The 23,935-nt window shown below is 39.2% G+C and overlaps 1 protein-coding gene across 1 annotated transcript in view; it reads right to left on the minus strand.

Moving 5' to 3' along the window:
• Positions 1-23,935, minus strand: part of Gpc4 (glypican 4) — a 109,998-nt gene that overhangs the window by 38,592 nt on the left and 47,471 nt on the right. Inside the window, exon 2 of the mRNA XM_034485559.1 lies at positions 17-175. Coding sequence (XP_034341450.1) covers positions 17-175 — 159 coding nt within the window. The remainder of the gene's footprint in view (positions 1-16; positions 176-23,935) is intronic.

Below are 23,935 nucleotides of genomic sequence, written 5' to 3' on the forward strand. Positions count from 1 at the left end.
AACTTAGATCACTTACCATCAAACTTCTTGTAACGGGATGCAAAGATGGCTTGCAAATGATTGCACTGTTCACTGACCACGTTTTTGAAATCATCTTTACTTTGCAGACTGTACTTCTCTTCCATCTCTTGAGAACAACACGTATAATCCTGGGGACAGATCTTCAAATGGTCACCTGGAAAGTAAAAAGACAATCTTTATCACCAATAGCCATCAGGTTCAAGAGGGAAGGGCTTGATCTCAGATGCATATTCTATTTCATTTAAGCCAGGGATGTTCAAACATTGCACATATTTAAAAGGTTACATGGCAAAAGGTAAAGGTCTCATGGGTTGATACCTTGTTTTAGTTTGTTTTGTCTTTTTAACTAAAATTTTATTATTTAAAAAGCTTGAAAATAAATAAAACACACAAAGTTAACCAAACCTAACCTCTATACAACTTAATGAACTTGTATAGTTAAAATTGGCATTAAAAATGGAAATTGTGGTGTACTGTATTAAAATTTTTACTTTCAATATCAAATATATTTACTCTACTTATCAACTAAATTAAAATAAAATAACTAAGAAAGCCACCCCCCAGAAAAAAAATCCAGAAGAGCTTTGTAATCCAGATGATGCCTTAACCACAGGAAAGTTGGTGCGAGGCAGGAAGAACAGTACCATTTGGTAGCAACATAAACCTTTTTCATGAATTCCTTATGATTCTGTATGATACACCATGTATGTAAGTCATACAAATAAGATTTTTTTAAGAATGGGAGTTTGTATTTCAAGAGAAAGAGAAATATTTATAATATCTGTGATAACAATCATAAATTAAGTAAATATTTAGGTCCACGTTGTAGTGTAAGAAAGTAACATATAAATGTATATGCACCAGTTCTACTGAGGAAAAGCAAAGAGTTTCAAAATTCAAATTTGAAATTAAAGTAGTTTAATTTCAAGGGGTTGTCAGCACAGAGGCAAACTATTCATACTGCAAAATCTGAATCTATGCTAAATCTTGAAGAAGTGATCATAGGCTATTCTCCAATGTCAAAGATTTTGTATTGCCACTTTCTAGGCAAGTTATCAGTCTATAATCACCTAATGTGTCTGGTATTGTCATGTACTCTTCATATTCTCATAGACCAATGGGTTCCAATAAATGTGGTCTTTATATAATGATACAGCCCACAGTTAAGAAAAGTGTTAGATGGCTCATTCCATAGGAACCTAACCCAAAAAGTATCAATGTTCTTGGAACTACAAGCTGTCCATCGTTTAGGTAAGGGTTTGGAAAGGTTCTTCTATGGCTTCTCCTCTTTGTTCTTCCTCGGACACAGAATGAAAACTATGCTTTGAAGAAACCAAAGCTTCATCCCTCCCTCACAAGGACCAAACAGGTGCAGTGAAGCTCAAAATTATGCTACATCAGGTACTTGATGTGCTTGATGTACTTGAGTCATTTCAATATTTACAGGTTTGTTATAAACTGTAAACACCTTCACCAAGATTTGTTTCCAATGCTCTACTAATGTACTTACATAAAACCAAGAAGGATCCAAAAAGAAATCAAGATCTCAGGAATCTGGGCCTGATCCTGAAGTGTGTACCTATTGTCCCAACTACTGGAGTGGGTGAGGATAACAGGGGGAAGGCTTGATTTCAAAATGAAATCTCAGGAATGGGTCCCCTGGAGACTGGGAACTTCACAATGATGTGTTGAACAAACCAAGGGCCATGGATTGACAAGTGTAACTTTCTACTGCTTGGCTTTTGTGCATGTTCATGAAAACAAGTTTTTTTCCTAACACAAGACACAAAAAGTGTTGGGGTTGGGCAGGAGAGCTGAACATAAAAATGTGTTGGCATATCAGTTGATTAACACTAAATTACTTATGCATAGATAATAATTACACACCTAGGATGCATGCATACATACATACATACATGCATACATACATACACACACAGATTGAGATAGATACAGAAATGGAGAGATGAAGAGATAGAGATATTCCTGATCACTATTTGCAATGAAAAGTTGTGGAGCCTGTTACTACTTTAAAAAAAAAAAAGTATTCAGCATTAAAGGACAATCTTCAAATCTCCATCCAGAAACTATTGTTTCTTTAGTGATTTCTGGACGCCTTGATAAAAGATAATTCTACTATGAGTGGAAAAAACGATTTAAAGATTGTGAAATAGAGCTTAGAGCTGAGGTTATAGACTATCTCAGATCCCTTTAGTAAAAGAAAAGCAATAGTTGCTAAGGTTCAGTTTAATGGAAACCCCGTCCTTAAAACCAAAACAAACCCCCCTCATTAAAGGTTGTTGGTATCAGAACACATAATTAACATAGATAGCCAGCTGTATGCTGCTCTTAAGCTTGAAGGCTCTTCTATTAGTCTAAACACATAAAACAGTATAAAGGCCCCCAAGTGTTATACTTTTATCATCCCAATACTCACAAGGCAGGGGCAGGCAGATCTCTGTGAGTTCAAAGCCAGCCTGGTCTAGTTGATTCTCAAGCCCTCACAAAGATTGCGTTGGGTATGTATCAAATCTTCAAGGCAAAATAAAATCTCAGGAGTCTGGAAAAACTGTCATATCAATCCTGTCTACTTTTTAAGACAGGGTAATTGCATGGTTCTGGATGACCTGGAAGTAATCATGCTAGCCTCAAACTCATTTGCCTATCTTTGCCTCCGAAATGTTGGGACTGAAGGCACCTTCATGTCCAGTTGTCTATCCAATCTTAGCAGGTTCACACAAGTAAAATGGATAATCTATTGAATTACTAAGTGCTATGAAAACATACCAAAGCAAATCAGCAATCAGTATGTGTATGGAAATTTACACACACACATACACACACACACACACATCTTGAAGGTAGAGCATAGTGAGAAATTGGGAAGGAACCCTCTTCTCTAATGAAAAGGATACTAGACATTAAGAAATTCAAACTTAGCTGGGCGGTGGTGGCGCATGCCTTTAATCCCAGCACTTGGGAGTCAGAGGCAGGCGGATTTCTGAGTTCGAGGCCAGCCTGGTCTACAGAGTGAGTTCCAGGACAGCCAGAACTACACAGAGAAACCCTGTCTTGAAAAACCAAAAAAAAAAAAAAAAAAATTCAAACTTGCCTACAGAACTTTTCACACCGAGGACACAACACACCCTTCAAGCTTTACCAGTAACCTTGCTGAATGTTTACAAAGAAAAGCATAAACCCCCATGCACTCCACCCTCCTCACATCCACCCAGACCTTCAGTAGGACCTTCCGAGGGCCTGCTTATACTTGAACAGTGGAGAGCACATTTGTTTGGTCAATGCCTAAGAAAGTCAATTCGTGTACCTTCATGTTAGATCTTTCCAGGAAGACTTGGCTCACTGGTGAGAAAGGCCTTCCTAGTGTAAAGGAAGGTAACAAGGGAGAAACATGGAGAATGTGTTGATTGCCAAAGTCACCTTCCTCTGAGAGATCTCATTCTTAGAGTACTAACTAATTCTTTAGGCTATATAGTCTTCTGCGCAACACTCTGTCTCCATTTATAAAAAGCACACCTTAAAATTTAATGTACTGTTTTGGTCAAAAGCTCTAAGAAATGTATAATCTATGACATACTTGTAATTTAAGCCCCAAAATATACTGAGGCTACTGTATATTAGGGGACATGAACAGTTAATGCTGCTGAGAAGAAGGAGGAGGAAAAGGGCCACAGTCTTGTGCATTTGAATTATAGCTATGTTCCAGTAGGAATCTCGGAGAACTCACTAGAGCAACGAGGCTCTTTTTTTTTTTTTTAATTGGGTATTTTATTTACATTTCAGATGCCATCCCCTTTCCCCATTTCCCCTCCCTAGAAAATCCCTATCCCATGGCCCCCTTTCCTTTTTGCTTTTATACAATTTTTTTAATGTTAATCAAGGGCCTTTATAAGTTTGGTAATGCTCAATATCAATCAGAAGTGTAACCCAATACCCAACCTAGATATATCAACTATCTTTGTCAGAGACATGTGAACATCCGCCTCCATGTCCTCCTCCCCTCTCTCTTTGTCTCTCTCCTCCTCTCCTTCTCCTCTTCCTCTCCTTACTCCTCCCACCGTAGCTCCTCCTACATATCACCCTTCCTGTTAAAATAAAACTTTTCTCTCAAAATACAATTAGAGCATAATTATGCCAATTTGTACCAGTGAGGTACAAGATAGTCCTAATACCCAGTCCATCATTTTGTTGACTAAACAGAACCTCTGTCAACAAGGCTCTTTTAAAAAGAAGTTTTACCCTTATTTATTTAGTGTCTTGGGGTGGGCATGTGTGTGTGTGTATCTATGCATATGTCTTGGTACCATCTTTATTCATTGAGCCATCTTTCAGATGCTTATGTATCTTATAAAATTGAGTACTTTAAAAAAAATTTTTAATGTGTGTGAGTGGTTTGCCTGCATACATGCCTATGTATCATGTGGGCCAGGTGCTTGCAGAAGCACACTCCCCGCCCCCCAAAAAAAAGCATTAGATAGAACTAATAGAACTCCAGTTACAGATATTTGTGAGCCTCCATGTGGGTATTGGGAATTGAACACTGGGTCCTCTGGAAGAGCATCATCCTTGGTGACACAATGAGTCAGAGACCAGCTTGAGCTATATGAGACCCATCTCAACTCCCCTTCCCCAATGTAGCAGCAAAACAGATATCTGCATTTCCTTTGTAAAGAACTCTTCATAACTCTGAGGCAATCAGTTTCTTTGAGAATGGTCATATGCAAACTCATTACCTGACACAAGTTCAAATGTATCCAGTTTGTTCTTCTCATTATGCCCCACTGTATCCTTTCCCCTTATTGTTTGATCTCCTCAACTTGAATATTTTATGATCATGCATGTGGCTCACTGGTAGAATATGTACCTAGCATGTGTATGAATCCCCCTACACCAAAGAGATGAAACTGTAAAACAAAACAAAAAAGAAAAACTCTGACTAAAATTATACTTTAATCAGCAAAATGTCTTATCTGAAAGGCAGAGCACATATGAATGGTTTTCTGCTCACATGTTTGCTGTGTTCTCCTTTTAAAACCTGATCATCATACACATTTCTCGTTTAAGAAAGATGTCCTAAGTCCTTTAGGCTATGAGAGCACAGCGGCAAATGAGCTGATTTGGGAAAGAGAACCGTCAGTACTAGATACAAGCAATATATACTAGAGTCTCATGCGCTTCTCATATACATCTTGCATAAAGAATCATCACTGAAGCTGGAGAGATGGCTGAGTGGTTATGAGCACTGACTATTCCTGCAGAGGGCCAAGGTTCGGTTCCCAGCACCCACATGGTGACTCTCACTTGCCTGTATAGCGCCAATTCCAAGATACCTGACACCTTCTTCTGACCCCTGTACATACTAAGCATGCACGTGATACACATTCATACGTGCAGTCGAAAAACCTATACACATAAATGGAAATAAATCTAATTTTTTTTTTTTTTTTTGGTTTTTCAAGACAGGGTTTCTCTGTGTAGTCCTGGCTGTCCTGGAACTCACTCTGTAGACCAGGCTGGCCTTGAACTCAGAAATCCTCCTGCCTCTGCCTCCCAAGTGCTGGGATTAAAGGCGTGCACCACCACCACCCAGCAAATCTAATATTTTTTAAAAGAATCATTACTGAATACATATTCCCAAAACTAGAATCTGCATCAATCAACACCACCACACACACACACACACACACACAAAAAAAAAAAAAAAAAAAAAAAAAAAAAGACAGACAGGCTTCTGGATTCAAGTAGTTTCCAAACAACTAGGAGCTAGGATGTCCAACTGTCATTTGTCCTACATGCGATTTCCCTAATTCAATCTCCTCCTTCCACAATTCCAGATACATATCCATATGTACATACATTGCTTTACCATGTGCTGTCTGCTTTTTACCCTGCCTTCTTCACTCTGCCTATTGTTCTTTTCTTACCACACCCCACTTATTTAGCTGCGTATATTATGAAACAGAAGGGCTGATTTTTTTATTTGTAGTACTTGTTCAGAATTCTTTGTTCTTCATTTAAAAGGCAGGTGAGCTGAATACTTTCTGATTTTCTAAGGAAGCAACTAAATTAAGTTGCTTTTTTGTACATGGCCCTTGATTACTTTTTTTTTCTATTGTGGGCCAGCCCTGTCCTAGGAGGCTTGAATTGAGATTCAATGAACCATGCTTTTAAAGCTTAACTCTGCGTTATTAAAAAAAAAAAAAAATCACTCGAAAGAGCCAAACTTTTTTAATCATACCAGCTCTATGTAATTTCTTTTTTGGTCTTAATATATTAATGCCTTAGTTTTCAAAGCCAAAGACAATCATAAGAAATTACTATAAAATCTTGTCGAGTGTTTATTAGTTCTTTTTTTAAGGCAGTTGAAATCAATGTTTTTTTTTTTAAAAAAAGGCATTTGCATATTAGCAATCTCTTCCATTCTGTAACAGAGTAACAGCAAATTGAGGTGAACAGTCTGTGGAAGTATGATTTTTCTCTTGCTTATCTGTCATCTACTCCTCTTACCAAAAACTGGCTCTGAAGCACAAATGTGTGCATAGAATGTTCAGTTGATTCTCAGATGCTCTTAACTCTGCTTCCCAGGGAACATGTTGTAAATAGTAGCTCTTTATTTCGTTTTATGTGCAGGGGTGCTTTGGCTGCACATGTCAGAACCCCTGGCACAGGAGTTGCAGCAGTTGTAAGTTGTTATGTGGGTGCTGGGAACTGAACCAGAATCCTCTGGAAGAACAGTCGGTTCTCTTAACTGATAAGCCATCTCTCCAGCCCCAGTATTTAGATTCTTAAATGGAGGAGAAACTGTTGGCTCACACCTTGTGATTGGGAAAGTACACATTCTCTATTCATAGGCAAAGTGCCTGCTCAAACACACTTGGAAAAGGAGATATAAGCTGAATGCTAAGGGTAAGAAATGCATTGAAAAAAACAAATTGAATAGATTTTATGTGTAAATGTTAAGAGGCAATGAGTTTGCACCGGTTTCTCAAAGAAACATTGACCATTTCCCATGAGATATAAAGAGTTCTTTGGGGAAAAAAAAAATATATATATATATATATATACGTGTGTGTGTGTGTGTGTGTGTGTGTGTGTGTGTGTTTTATTGCTGATCCAGGTGTTGAAAGGGTCTTACACAGCTCAAGCTGGCCTCTAACTGTGTCACCAAAGATGACCTTGAACTTCTGATCCTCCTGTTTCTGTCTCTCAAGTACGAAGATTACAGGTGTGTACCAAAAAAATCCAATCAGCCAATGAGCTAGATATCGTCACATTTCTGAGAACTTGTACTAGGTGGCAAAGGAGTTATTTTGACATGAGGTAGGAATGTGGAGGAAAAACCATACCCAGTAGTTGAGTAGTGTGTATATGTGACCATGAAGATGGCAATCAAGTGCAATCATTTAAGAGGCACTATAAGCAAAGTCAAGATAAACTCCATAGTGTGTGTACACCATATTGTCTTGTCCATTTATTGTCTCTACAGATAAATTAAGGAGACAATATGGTGTACACACACTATGGAATTTATCTTCAGCTACAAAGAACAAAATTATGTGATTTGCAGAGAAATGAACAGACATGAAGATCATCATGTTACGGGAACTACGACAGACCCAGTTCCTTACATTATCTAGATGTTTTAATGATATCTAGGTTTTGCAATGAAGACTATTAGGGACAAAGGGATTAATGAGAGGGGAGTTAATTAAACATAGTGAGGATGGATCCAAGCAAAGCACAAGGGATGGATGATTGAAGACATCATGATTAGACTCAATAGATTTGGGGGGGGGCTGTTAAGCTTGTTATTTTTAAGCAATAAAGCAAAGTCTTGGCCTGGATGTATAGCCAGTATAGACCACCCTTGAGCTATGAATCCCATCTATGGCAGCAAAAACAAAAAGGAGACGGGAGGAATGAAACAAAAATACCAAACCCTTGAGTGCTAAGGAAACATGATACAACACAATATAATGTGCCAGGTGGGACTGACACTAGGAAACATGTAAGAAAAGTCACAAATTGTTATGTGGCTATTCAAAGCAGCACCACTGTTAATAACTTAATTATCATCAGCAGAATTATTATTAATTATTAATTATCATCAACAAAATACAGTCTATCTGTATAATAGAATATTATCCAATCATAGGAACAAGCAAAATTCAGATACATGTTACAACCTCATTGAGGCTCACACATTGCCAAGTAAAGGGAGCCTGTCAAACAGTCCATGCAAAATCCATTTGTAAGGAATGTCTAACAGCAGCAAATCTAGAAACAGAAAATACATTAGCAGTTATTTAAAAAGGGATCTAGGGGTGAGGAAAGGGGGGTCGATGATTAGAGTATATAGTTTCTTTCTAGAGTGATTACAACTGATTTTGCTGAAGGAGGTACAATAGCCAGCATATTAAAAGGCACAGGACACTACAAATGTGTGGAGGAAGTGTAGGTCTGGAGTCGATAGAAATGCATCAGTACTAACTCATGAACTGGGACAAATGTACTACACTAAGGACAGGTATTAATAAGAAGACACATGGGAATCGAATATGTAAAAATTGGTGTATTATCTGCTAAAATGAAAAGTTAAGTTTGCGAAGAGCAAACCCTTGACTTTCAAAGAATAAACAGTCGATGATAAATACATGTAGCAGGCGGAGGGCCAGGGGCACCATGATTATGACTTTCAACATGCTTTTTAAAAAGACCAATACTTGATGTAATTCTAATATTAGAAAGCTACATTAAACTATTATTTGCTGGGGCAATTTTCCTAATCTCTCAATTGCTACCTTACCCATTTTCTAATTTTTATTTGTTGTGAACATAAAACAATTCCTTACTGTTGGTCTAAGGCATTACCAAAATAGTTTCAGTTCACTTTCTAAATGGGATATGTTGCTACAAAGCAAGCTAAAATACAGGTTGTTATACGAGTTCAGCCTTTCCAGGCCACCTAAGAAACCCCAGAGGAACACACAATGGTCTGCTTCATGGAAACAAAGAAAGCAAATCACAGAGGTTTTTAATAATCCCAGGAGGTGGGAGAACGTATACATTAATCCATCCTCCCAGCTTCCAAAAAGGAGTGAAATTACTACATATAACGTGCTATGCACTTTGAAAGCCTGAAGTCATTTGACCTAAACTTCAATAATAAAGCACACAAATTACAGTCATTATGCAGATGTATGATTTGAGATCACCTACCAATCAGTAGGAGAAACACAGCTAGTTAGCATTTTTCAAAAATCTTGCCAAAATACAGCTCTGGAAGGTTTAAGGCTGGTGATTATTCTTAGGTCTACTAATTCTGCAAGGTAAGAGCAAGGAGGCCAATGAGAAACACACACATTTCTGCAATCAGCTTTATTATATTTCACTAAGAATCACTGTGTGTGTGTGTGTGTGTGTGTGTGTGTGTGTGTGTGTGTGTGTGTGTGTGTGTTTGGGACAAATAATGCTGTTATTATAAAAGTCCAGCCTACATTTCTGTGAGTTCCTAACAGTTTTAAGTTTTACTCCACATTGAGACCAAACTTGTTAAATGACAAGTTCATTATGAACTTAAAATACTAAGAATCTTGGTTCCCATTTGAACTGCAAAGTGACCTATGCCAAACCTGACTGAATGGCTAGCAATGCATACTGATAGACTTTTCTAGACTATTTTGTTGGCATTGTATTGCCTGAACATCTAGATCACCCTCGTGTAGTGTGTGTGTGTGTGCGTGTGCACGCGCGCGTATATGTGAGTTCTCAGAGTGTTATGTGTGCTATGTTTATTATTCATTGGAATTCTTTTGTGTCCACTTGACATCTCAACTCAGAAGCTCTGGAATCACAGATAGTTATTACTGTGCCTAGCACTATCTGAATTCCTGTATATCAAATGTTTTGCCCAGTTGAGTCAACCTCATCTATTTTGCACACTTACAACCACTACCTCTAGGATTCAATGCTAGGAATAGCAATCAACACTCAGGACAACAATATGAAAGAGCAATACTAGAATTTCACCAAACCTCTCCAATAACTCTCAAGACACCAACAGATATGACCTCAATAGTGTTCCTAAAAGTATCAAAGGAAACATGTTGGGGACCTGAGGGATAACTAGGGGCAGTAAAGAAAGACTTTTTCTGACACTGATTCTCTAAGGCAAGTACACGTACTTCGTTGGTACTGAGAGTCTCAAATCCTAATTTATAACTTTGAATTGGACTCATTGAACAGAAAGTCTGATGACATACAATTCTAAATTCATCTATGGATTTCAGAATCCATATCTGAAAGATCTGAAAGAGCCACATGTGATCTTGAAATTCTTGAAGAAGCATATATACAGAGACTCTAATGATGTTGTCACAAATGCCTATGAAATTAAGCTTCTCACAATTTTTTCCAAGTCTGTTTCTCTTCTGAAGTTTTTTGCCTTTGCCCTCCATCCCAATCGCCAAGGCTTCCTTCTGTAGAGGATGAGTGAAAGACAACACAAAAAACAGACACGCCCAAGGTTGCTCGTATCTGTTCTGGCCTCAACTACAAACACAAAGTGATCTAAAGAGGAAACACCCTTGGCTACAATTTTTTTCTTTGTTGCTCAATAGTGTATCTCAACTGTCATCTCCATGCCTTGAGTCACCGTTGCAGAAATACCAGAGACATGGGGCTTATCAATCATACCAGACTAAGGCCTTGGTAGGTCCATTTTTGAAAGATGACAGTTAAAGGCTAAGCTCAAAGTGTCAAGAAAATTCCTCAAGTCAAGGAAGTCTGCCCATTAGCAACATAACCTTTCTCAGCACCCAGCAGATCTCCTGTGCAATCACAGATGACCCCAGAGAAAGCAAAAGGAAGAGATATTCTCAGGCAAACATAGCAGATATCCTTTTCCTCCACATAGAAGGCAGACTGTCACCCACAACCCCTCTGGGGATGACAGGTTACCTGGTCTGGGTTACTACATGTTGTCCAAAGCAATAGCTTTCAGGCTGTGCCATGCCTTGAGTTACTCCATTTTATAAAGCCACAGCTTTGACCTCAGTTACTCCACTGTACTTGGCATACTGGCCTAGGGAGTAAGTAAGGATCTACATCTTGTTGATATGTTAAGAACCACCACTAGTCAGTGTACCATGAAACATTAATTTACTAAAGCAGTAAATAAACCTGTGAATATTATCTAATCTTAGCAGAAACACCAGAGATACAGGCTTATCAATCATACCAGATGGATGAAATACCAGTCCCCTGATCTTGGACTATATAAGCAAGAATACATCAAAACTGAAAAAATGTGAGCTACTAAGACCCATTGCTCACACACTCAGACTCTCAGTTAATTTCCTATTTAGAACAACAGGGCGAGTGCATACTGGTAACATTACTCCAAGCTACCAACTTGGCTGCCATAAATTTTGGGGGTCATGTGTTAACTATTAATTCATAAAGCAATTATTGTCATCATCATTTGAACCCAAAGATATTCCAATTACCTGCCACTCCCAGAATGTAGCTGGCCCTGTCAATTTAAGATGAGCTATGATCATGGAGAGTGGGTGGTTCAGGGCTACAGTCACTAAGAGACAGAAGTGAGCAAGAAAGAAATGTCTGGGATGGATGTGCCAGGAGAGAGAGAAAGAAAAGGGAAGTAAGTATACAACCTAGTACTACCAGTAATGGGAATGGCACCTCCAACTGATGCAAATGGTGACCTGGCACCAAAGCCTTGGGTTCTGTAACTCCCACCAAGAACAGGGATCTGTTTTTCTCCCTAGTTTCCATTACACGAAGCCTGCAGATGGCACACAGCATTACTACTGCAATTATTGAGTATAATTATCATGAAGAGTCTTTGATGTGATAGCAAAAATTATTAAAATGACCCTTCCTAGAAAAGAAGGGCAATAAATACAGCCTCATTCGGAAAATTCAAGATCCGCCTTTTGTAAAAGCGCCTTCTGCCAGAAAATAAGTCATTTAATACACTTGTTTTTTCTTCCTCTCCTTGAATATGTTTTATCCAATGTGAAAATGAATAATGGTATGCCATTCAAGATATATTTTAAGAATATATTTAAAAGTACTTCAAAGGAAAATAAAAAATGGACTGACCTCCTCTGTGTAGTTCCTCTGATCCCATGGTAACCAAGAAGGAACAATTTTTAGAATCTGCCTTCAAGGAGGAGAATAAATAACAACTGAACTAAACCCTGGCCTCGTCTTAAAGCTAATACTTGTCAATGCCACAATTATCTGCTTGAACGTGCCAACACTGCAGTAGAGTGTTAAAGGAAACACTAACTAGAAGTATAAATGTCCCACATCACATTTTGAATCCATCTGACCTTGTGTTTTAATACTGAGTCAAAATAGCACAATCCTAAATTGTATACAGCATTACAGCAGCATATATGCACGTTCAGTTGTAATTTATTCTAGGTTATATGGAAAACATGTTTATGCTTTGGGTTCTACTTTTTAATATATGACAATGAATATAGCCCAATATAAATACCAGTTAGCTGCTATGGTCTAGATCTGGTATGAGGTCTCATGGGGCTCGTATGTTGGAGACTTGCTCACAATTGTGGCACAGTTTGGGTGAACCTATAAGAAGAGGAGCCTAGTAGGAAGTCACTTGGGTAGACTCACTTGGAGAGACTGTGGAAGTTCAGCCTCTTTGGCTTCCTGTGAGAAGCAAGTTCTTCCTATACAAGCTCCTTACTCTGTGACACCATTTACAAGAAGTCTTTGACAGAGCTGAGACCAGCACCATACCTCTGAATCACTACAACTAAGAGCTAATGAAACGTCTGTCCTTTGTAAACCTATCCTGTCTCAGAGATTTCATTATAGCAAAGAGATGGACTTTGCCAACTACTCTACCGGGTCAATAGTACAGCAATATAAACAGATGAACTTAAAAATGAACCATTATAACTAACCCTGGGGCTAGAAAAACAGAGGCAGGTAGATGCCTGGGGCTTTTTGGCCATTCAGTTTTGCTGAACTGTTGAGTTACAGGTTCAACGAGAGCTTCTTGTTTCAAAGAAAATTTTAAGGTAAAAAATTATAATAAAGGATACCTGTCATCGACCTCTGACACCCACCCCCTCCACACACACATTTATAAACACAAACAGGCACATACACAAAGAAATGAACTATAGTTCAGTCTCATTTTATATGCATATGCAGACCAGAAAGTTTCCACTTAGCTTAATGACTGCCAGTAAGAGAAAAGGATGGGGTCCTATGGTGCTTCATCGTTTCATTAGTCTGCTATGAATCTCTGGGATTCCATAATTTTTGGCTACAAATAAAATGAATTATTATTTCAGGGCCTATGATGGCTAATATCAGTTGTCAGCTCAACTGAATTGACAATCACCATGGAAGCATACCTGTGAGCATATCCATGAGGGTTTCCATAAAGGTTAAGAGAGAAGAGAATGATGTGAATATGGGCGGCACCATCCCAGGGGATAAGGTTCCAGGCTAAATACAAAGGAGACAGCAAGCTGAGCAGGAGCACTCCTTCCCACCCCCTCTCTCTTGCTCTCTCCTGACTGTGGATGCAATGTGATGAGCTGATGCCATGCGTTCCCCTCCATGATGGACTGTCACACTATCAGCCAAAGTAAAACCTTCCTTAAGAGGCTTGTAGAGCATTCTTGTCACAACAGTGAAGAAAGTAACTAATCAGCCTATGCCTGAAAAAAAGATTTCAGGCTGAGCACACTAACTGAGGTGTTGCACATCTTTAATCCCAGCACTTGGGAGGCAGAGGCAGGCAGATCTCTGAGTTCGAGGCCAGCCTGGTCTACAGAGCGAGTTCCAGGACAGCCAGGACTACACAGAGAAACCCTGTCTCCAAAAAAAAAAAAAAAAGTTTTAAAAAATGTTATGGACCCAAGGCAAAAGGCAAAGCAGGAGCAGAACACATGGTTGGCACATGTGAAGCCTTTAGTTCTATCCCTAGAAATAAAACAAAAGGGTTTGTTTTTTTTTTTTTTTTTGTTTTTTTTTTTTGGTTTTTTTTTTTTTTTTGGTTTGGTTGGTCTTTTTGGTTTGTTTTTCCTGCTTAGTGGTTAAAATTTGAATAGCCTGCGTGTGCTATTTCTTTTTACATTTATTTATTTAATGTCTCTGTGTATATCTGTGTAAATGGGTGTGAGTGTGCTTTGGGTCTGACACCTCTGGAGGTCAGAAGGCAACTTGAGGGTGTTGGTTCTCTCCTGTTGTGTGAAGTTCCAAGACTGAACTCAGAATGTCAGGCAGGAAATGCCCTTACCTTCCTCCCTGTTTCCCACAGCCATCTCACCTGCCTGAATTAACATGTCAGTAGCCCAGGGATAGCTGCTCAAGAAGTGTACTACATAGAGTGTGCTTGTTAGAACTAAGTTAAAAATCTGGCTAAAATTCTGTGCTTATATTCATTAAGCCAGAGACAGCATGTTTTACGAGAAGCATAGAGGCTTGAGTGTAGGCTTGGCTCTTTTGCTTAGCAGGTATGACTTGGGGAGAAGACCAGAGCCTAATTGGAGAGCTGTTGGAAGCATTAAAGGTTTATAGTCGCTAAGTCAATAGTATCCACAGGATGTGTAGCTCAGGCATAGAACTGCCTAGCAGGCACAGGCCCTGAGCTCCATCTTTAACACTGAAAAAGTAGTAGCTAGTATTATGAACAGCAACATCAGAAGATACTACAAATTTCTCCTTTTAGCTTCTGGGTTCTGGTTATTTAACTGATGAAAATGTGTTGTGTTTTAGTATCAGTAGTCTTAAAGTGCTTATTTTTAAATATTTGTTTTGGTACTTTAAAAAAAGACTTACTTATTTATATGATATCCCTCCCTCCCCTCCCTCCCTCTCCCTCTCCCTCTCCCTCTCCCCCTCCTCCTCCCTCTCCCAGTGCTCTTAACCACTGAGTCATCTATCCATCTCCCTGTTTTTGCTACATTTAAGTGTGTGACACACACTCGCGCGCACACACACACACACACACCCTCCCATGCTGGAATGTGCTCAAGTGCTCTCCAGAGACCAGAGATGTTGTGGAGCTAGAGTTATAGACAGTTGTGAACCATCTGATGTGGGTGCTGGGAACCAAACCTGGGTTCTTTGCAAGGACAATACACACTTTTAACCATTGAGCTATCTCTCCAACCCTCAAAGGATTTATTTTTAATGACAGGCTGACCAATAATTTCACTTTATTCAAAAACAAAACTGTCCCTTTATGAAATATAGGCTATAAAATTTTTAGTTTTAAAAATGACTGTTGTAAATTTGGAAAGTAAATGAGAAAAAAAGAATTAAAAGCTGACTCATCTGATCTAATATATTATGGGATAAATTTTGTGTTAATATCCAAGTATTTCTATATAGTTTTCCTTTGTATCTTAGTATATTCTTACTCATAAATAAAATGAAAGAGATTGAAAAAGGACACTCCTGTTATTTTATTTAAATATGCACATGACCTTTTAAAATTTGCATGCAAAAAAAAAAAAAAAAACTGTACCTACTGTAATGCCCCGACTAATGACCACTCTTTTCCTAATAGCAGTCATTTTGTTGAAAGAACATTCTGTTCTGTGAGGTAAAAGCAAAGCAAGTGATGCAGAAATTCAGAGTGTCTACTAAGGATAAATGTATGTCAAATAAAAACTAAAAATATAAATAAATAAAGCACCCTGAGATGAAGGGAGTTTGTTCCTTATCACATCAAAGGAAGAGAGAACAAAGACAGAAATGACAGCTCTCCACACAATTGGTTAGCATTTAAGCACCTTTTTTTTTTACCCCCTCCCCCTTTTGATGTTGCTGATGAGAGTTTATGGACCTCAGAGCGTCTGTCAGCTTATGGCCTGATCACTTCCTTATACTCTCTTTTTTTTCTTAAATATCTCTGTCAAAGAGATGCTCTTCTATTTAGTTTTAGCCTGGTACTATAGATTTCCCTTGCCCTCTCTCATTTGTGCCTAAGATTCACATAGGTGTGTACAAAGGCAGGTGACCTCAGAGGTACCCTGGCCTTGATCTCAAGTAGTATATAGGATTTAGAGCACCAAAAAAAACTGGATAAACAAGCGTGTGATTGTAATTACAGCATTATTAAATTCAACAATATGACAGGAGAAAAGCATAAACTCCAGGAGATTCTATGCCCTCTTCTAGATTCCCATGTGCACATAACCATGCATTTACACATAAGTAAAATGTAATAAAAAATAAATCTTCAAAAAATGTACATACATATGGGGATATATATGCAAGGCCCTGGGTTTAAGAGTTGCTACGTACATAGGAATTAAGGATATAAGCTGGAGAAAGAACAGAACCTTCAATATGTTTACAAAGCAGAAGACAGGCCGGTGAGATGGCTCAGTGGGTAAAGGTAATTGCTGCCAAGCCTGACAACTTGGGTTAGATCTGAGACCCACATGGTAGAAAAAGAACCTATGCCAGCAAACTGCCCTTTGATCTACACACACACACACACACACACACAAAATAAGTAAATAAATGTTAAAATTACATTTTAGAAAAAGACAGAAGCAGTTATGTTTTTGTTTTAATAAAAAGAAAAAAACTAATTCAGGTTAGGGATAGGGAAAAAAAAAAAACAAAACAGAAGGCCTAACAACTTAAACACAAAATCAAGACTAGATAAGAGCAATTTTTACAGGGATTCCAAAACCCACAGTAAAAGTTTGTATCTGTCTGGGTCTGTCTCTCTGTCTCTGTATCTCTCTATCTCTGTCTCATCAAAAGGAGGAAGCCATTTGGAGGAACCACTTCATCACAGTCACAGGGCTAGAAAGGAGATGGTCAAGTGACTGAATGACTTCTTTGTCTTCTAAGGAGACTCACATTCTCTAACCAGAACACTGAACTGAGCGGGTCAGAGGTACTAGATCAAATAGAGGTATCCACGATGCTCTGCATCCAGTCACCCAAACAGGAGGAGATAAATCACTGGGACCAGATGGTATCCACCAGCCAGTTTGGAGGTAACTCAAGGGTGAAATTGTTTTGGCCAACATGTGTAGGCTGTCTTTACAAACAGCTACTGTGCCCAAGAGACTGGTGCTTGTCAATGTGATTCCTATTCATAAGAAGGGTTCCAGAAGGGATCCTGGGAAGTAGAAACCAGTAGCGCTCATTTCCATATGAAGCAGGCTGGTGAACTTTACAAGAAAGTTGACATCACTGCACATTGCAAAGTGAAAGCTTTAAGAGGAAGAGGGAGCTCAGAATGTTAGCAAAGGGGAAAATTCACGTTCACTTATTTAACCCTGAGCTACTGGAACAGGTGGAGCAAGGAAAGTATACAGATGAGAGACCATTTATGAAGAATGCTAAAAACACAACAAAAGGCACTAATGCACTTACTGTGTATTATAACTGAAGTTTCTTTAAAGGCTTAAAAGAGAGAGAGAAATTCAGAGGTTCAAGGAAAAGTCTAGGTCGCTGATGGTTTCCTTCAAACAAACAAACAAACAAGCTATAAAAGGTACACAGAAAGAAACTAAGGGAAAATAAGAACATGGCCTCTTTTGATTAAGTAAGCTGTTCTTTGCATCGCCTCCTGTTATGTTAAAGATAGATAACGAACAACCCAGGAATTATAGCAATGACACAGTTAGTATCGATTCAGATTTGGGGATGGACCACCACACAAAGCAAGCCTTAGTTTCACACCCCCAACACACCCCTCCCCAGAGAAAAGGGGGCAAAAGAAACATTCAGCCTGTGAAATTTACTGTAGAAGTCTGAAGCCACCCTCTGGGACACAGCCTTTTCTTTTGCACACAAATACTTCAGTTGCATATTTAACCAACTCTGCCATCTGACTTCTAGACATTCAGTTCTGCCCTGGGTTTAAAAGGGACAAAGAGTGGACCAAAATCAATGACAGCAGAAGTGACAGCTGAAAAGGAAGGCAGAAGCGGCAGCAGCAGAACAGTCTGGGGCCACTTAGCTTGGGGGCGCATAGTTCCTCATACTTCAAAGAGCCCTGAGGGCATTACTGCATTATACCAGCATTTGTTAGCTGACTTTCATAATGATGACTTCAAGTCTTCTTTAACGGATTGTTGTTTCTTTTTAATAAGGTGAGAGAACAAATACATTAGAAACAATTTTCCTGGAAACTATTTTAAAATATTTTGAAAGACAACTTGATGCATTAAGAGCAATCTTCGGGAACAACGACAACAACAAAAATACCTTACACAAAGAAATGTTTTTTTCAGAGAAAGAAAGAGAACTTAAGACTTTATTTGATTTTACTGGTACTGGAGATGACTAGGGGCCTGACACAGGCACTGAACCACATAGCACCAGAAAAGGTGCACAGGAGGCTTTTGATCCTTCTCCTCTTGGATCCGCCTTCCCAAGTACTAGAATCACAGGAATATATCTGCATCCTAAGACACGACTTTCCCCCAGTGTATTTGTTTATTTTATGTATGTGTATGTGCATGCATGCCACAGTGTACATGTACATGTGGGGACAGAGAACAACTTGCTGGAGTATGTCTTCTCTTTCCAGTACATGGGTTGCCAGGATTGAACTCACATGGTTGGTCTTGGCAGCAAGTGCCCCTGTTGACTGAATCCATCTTGTCAGCCACATAAGACAATGTTTCTTTTATTTATTGTAATTATCTTTATTTTCTGTTGGTGTGCAGTTGTGTGTGTGTGTGTGACACGCGAAAAAAATGCCCTTGGAAGTCAAAGGACAACTTGTAGGATTGGGTTTTCTCTACCACCACGTGGAGGTCCTATGAATCAAATTCAGGTCACCAGGCTTGGTGGCAAGGTCTTTAACCACTGAACATTTCTGCCCCCAAAAGACATAAGCCAACACATCATACAAGGTGCAACTTGAAAGACTTCCACAAAAATTCTAGACATGTTTGAGAAAAAAAAAACTATATGGAAGGATTCTCTAAGAAAAACTGGTTTGCTTGGTGTACATTTGAAATCTAAGAACTGTTTCAAGGGAGGACATTAGTGGTCCTTCCACCTGAGTGTGATGGCCTTGCCAGAGACACAATACCTGAGGACTGACTGGCAGAGCAAGGCAAATAAAGGACAAAAAATAAATTAATCCCTGAAGATTTAGAAGAGGATTTAAGCGAACATGATAAAAAGGTTTATTTCTAGGGTGGGTTCAAATTATTTCTTCAAACACACAATCTCCTAAGTGGATAGAGAAAAAAAAATCTGCTGAACGCACTTCACATCTGCTAAATGCATTTCTCTTGAGGCAACTTAGGCATGCTGAGCAGAACAGAACCTTCACACACAGGAACAAAACAAGAGAACGGTGCTTGAGAGGACTGAACCAGTCTCAGACCGCATGCCCACAGCAGTGGGACAGCACACCCCTTACTCACTGTGAAATGGACAGGGTGTTTCAGGAAATAAAATGGTGCCGGGATGACATGAAGAAACTAAAGAGTACTTTCTTGAAAAAAACCAATTCTGCTCACATTATATTAGTTATGTTCCTGTGCGTGAGAAAGCTGCCAAGGTCAAGGAGAAAAAAAGTGATGCTAAAACTGGCTTTGCAGAAAGGGACTCTAAATTCCACATGATGGAAGCAAAGACCTTCAAGAATGGACTGACGGGGAGAAAGGGGCAGGAAAGAAAACAGTGAGTCACTCTTTTACGTTCTAAATGCCAATATACTAAATGTCACATTCCCTATCTGGAACTGACACAAAACACAGATGATACAAATGTTCTATATGAGAATGAATGAGTTATGACTAATTTTATAGTTTTAAGTGGCCTTGACGTAAGATGGAACTCGGGCATAACCCATCACCATTCCCAATCTCAGAAGGCATTTCATAAACGGATGTGTGTGTGGTCATATGTGGCACTTAGCACTGATATTTGAAGAGCGCTTCTTGAGAACAATGCCCTCTTAACATTTCCTACTTCTTAGCAGGATCAGACACTAAAAGCTCCAGAATGATGCCTCACTACAGGAGGGATGAAAAGCTTACAATCCTGCCAGCATTTCTGGAAGGAACAAGCATCCTCTGTGAGGGCACACAGTATTTATTTCATGAGAAGCCGCACAATGCCGACTTTTCAGTGAAAGCTTGTAAACTCCTTGTTTCCTCTCTGAGGAAAGAACGAGCACTGCTGTGGTCCTCAAGGCTCCCTGCCTCCTCTCCAGCTCCCACCACTCCACAGCTGCTCCCACCACAGAAAATAGGTGAGTCAGAGAGCAGAACCAGCCTAGTGGCAGAGGAGGCTGCAAATGGTGACAACTATGGCAGCCAAGAGCTGGAAATGTCTGCCTGTTTTAACTGCACTAGACTGGGGAGTATGTGTTATTGTTGTTTTGAAAGACGTGTTTCCATTCGCACTCACCCTCCCCTAAACATCTCACCTTTGTCAAATGAAAAAGAAAGATGCCCCCATTTCTCTCACTTCCCAGCTGCTTCCTAGAGCGGCTCTAGGCTCTAGGGATGTAAGTAGGAAAACTGGCTGTGTGGGAATGACTGCTCTGTTTCAAACCACTGAGACTGAGGAGCTTAAGACCTTAAGATGAATTTCCTTAAGAAACCATAAAGGCAAGTAGAAATAAACGTATACAACGTTGCACACCATTCAGTCCGGGTGTAAACTTTGGTCTCTTCTCCAACCTGTGACCAGTGAAAGAGAGGTTAAGATCCCCTGGAAATACAGTTACAGAACCAATATTTGGGTGCTAGGAATCTAACCCGGGTCCTCTGGAAGAGCAGCCAGTGCTCTTAACCACTGAAGCACTCTATCTTTCTAGCCCATGTAACATTTTTAAGCCCACAATTGTTAGTACTAGACATTAGAATAATGCCAATCAAAAATTATAATTTGAGAGGAATGTGCTACTGGGTATGTTGCTTGCTTGCCACATCAGACTTTTTTTTTCAAATTTAAATGTAACTCACAATTTACCCATAGTCAGTGGAAAATTCTGTGACTTTTCATTTACTCACAGGGCTGTCTATCACCAGGCTCAAACCATTCCTACCACCCTCAACAGAAGGCCCAGGCGGCCACCTTCTTCCCTCAACCCACCCATATACACCACCAGCCTTAAACAGTTATTGTCAACAGTCTGCTGCTCTGAATTTGCCTTTTCTAGATAGCTCATTGGCCTAATGCTGCTAAGAACATGTACCTCACTCCCAAAGCCTTTCCTTTATCTCAAACATGCTTATGTTATATATTTTATTTTTATTCTGATGTGGGATAAAACATTAGTGACAACACTGAAACCATAACGAGTCTCCAAAGTCATGACAAGCTCCCCACTACCATGCTAGGGTTCTAATTTTCTTGAGTATATATTGGGGAGTGGGATGCTGGGCTCTATGAGCCATCAATCTCCATCTAAAACAAAATCCAATCCACAGACATTGTGGGCTAATGACAAAAACTTAACATGTCATTAGTCTCCACAAGCTGACATTCCTACTACTCAGGAGACCAGAAACAACAAAGTCATTCAAATTGGAAGAGAGGACCAGAACACAAAGCACTCTAAAACAAGGGTTTTAATCCCTCAAGTAAGAAAATATACTTAAATTTAGTCACTACTTCCTGTTTTCAACCTGGAATTTGATTCAGAACTTTAACACACACATACAATTGTAAAAGTAGAATGAAATAGTAAGAGACAGACCCTCCGCCTTGACAACTTTCATGTGAATTACATCTTTCAAAAATGGTAGACCAAACACATAATCAACTCTCAGGATCAGAACACAACGAATTATCCCCAAGATATCTAGACGTGAATGCAGCTGAAAAATCTAAGAATACCCAGTGTTCCAAACACAGCTAAAAAGTGGGCTTCCTAGTCACTAAGCAATTCAAGAAAGTCTCGGGCTATAACAAGATACTCTCGTAATACAGTTGAGTGCAAACATGATCAAGCTATTTTAGGAACCTGGCATGGGTGGGTTGAATGTCCTTCTCAAATGATGGTGGGAGGCAGTAAGTAGCCTTTATGAAGAAAGTCATAGAGCTTGTTGATTTCTTTTCACTCTGAAAATTCTTTCTATTCATTATTCCAGCTGCTGGACAAAGCCTTTCCCCTGATAATAGCTGCTGAATTTTTAGCCCCATAGTCAAGGGATGATTATTTTTCTACTTCCAAAAGTTCTCTTTTATTTAGTATTTTCTTTTCTTTCAAGCAGTAATTTTGGTGGTTACCCTGCGATTTCCACCTAATTGTTAAAAGTTCATCTCTTTACCACAACTTCAACCTCTCGCCATTATGGTGCTTGCTTTCCTGCCTTTCCCCAGCTGTCCCTCTCTCCATCTCTAGCCAATCATTAAGCATTCATTGTCTATCTAAATAAAGTGGTGCACAGTGTCAAACATCAAAGATAAAAATGACCATAGTCTGCTCTTGAGTCTAGTGTGGCTCTCTGGACCAACCCATCCCTTGCTATTCCCATTTTTATCTCTGTCTTAGTAATATCTTACCAAGCTTCTGGGTTGAGAGAACCTTCCCAAGGAGTGGCTAGGTTTGAGATTTGACTATCTTGGCTGTCCCTGCCGCAGGCAGACCCTCTAACATCTTCATCATATTCAATTGGTTTAATTTTATTCAGATGCTGAACACATGCAGCAACAGAAGAGTCTTGGGAACACTAATGGCTCAGGAATCTCCACCTCCCTTACATAAGCCAAAGCTACAATTACTTTATTTTCCAAAAAACCATCAAAACCTACCAACTGATGTTGTGGGGGGAGGCAAACGACACACAAGAAAACAAGCCTCTTAACATTTTCAAATATGTACTATTTTCCATATTACTCATCTTTCCTAAATGTCTATACTGCTGCCTCACCTTCATTTCTCTGCAGAAAGATGGAGCAAAAGCCCATTGTAGTTGACATGTCAGAGAGCAATCGGTTCAGAAACAGCAAGTGACTAGACAATAAACTTAACAAGCAAGGCCTTAGGAGTGGACCAGAAAGAACATTATGACACTAATACACTCATCTGCCCTCCAAATATAAGCCTGCTATCACAAAGGCCATCTCAAGCCATCAGCAGCTAGCTTCAGAGGTTAGAGAGGTCAAATGTGTACACTAAAGGCACAAATCAAGTACGTACTGGGATGATGACTGAAAGTATATAAACATTCTAGATCACAGTGCCGAGTTCCAAGGCTGAATTCCAACTGTTATTGCATGAAAGCATAAACATATGTTTTTAATGGTTCAGTTCTGTGATTCTCAGCCTATGAATGGTAGAGGTTATTTCCAAAATAATAATCAACACAGACCTAACAAGTGGGTCCACAGGACCAACTCCACAAATTACATATATCTAAAATTCTTACCTCTTAAAATGGTGGTAGGGTAGCAGTTTTCCCATCAAACTAGATGTTCTATGGAGTATTTTAAGCTCTAACGTACGTTTATCAAAGTCCTGGATCTCACTATGTTGTTCAGGCTAACCTACTCCCTGTTTGAAGGGAATCTTCCTGCCTCAGCTTCCTGCATGCATAACTAAAATACAGTATACCACCCTCCCTGGTTTTCAACAACAAAAAAATATTCTAGGTTAATTTCCCGTTTAAATGACTCTAGTTAGGAGGAATGCAGTTGTAATTGATGAAGAAAAGGAAATTCTAGTACTTGTTCAGATAACCACCAACAGGGAAGTCAGGAAGACTAATGGAACCTGTTAACATTACTGCCCAGATCTATACTCGAGGCTCCACATCCTCATCTACAGAAACATTCTTCAGTGAATCTGGACTTTATACTCTCAGGCATTTTCTAACTGAAATCTATGATTTTTCTTCCTCCTTGTATTGTATTCTACCAGTGTCCCCCTCAAACC

The sequence above is a fragment of the Arvicanthis niloticus genome, chromosome X, assembly GCF_011762505.2.
Source record: "Arvicanthis niloticus isolate mArvNil1 chromosome X, mArvNil1.pat.X, whole genome shotgun sequence".
In the NCBI taxonomy this organism is placed as follows: Eukaryota; Metazoa; Chordata; class Mammalia; order Rodentia; family Muridae; genus Arvicanthis; species Arvicanthis niloticus.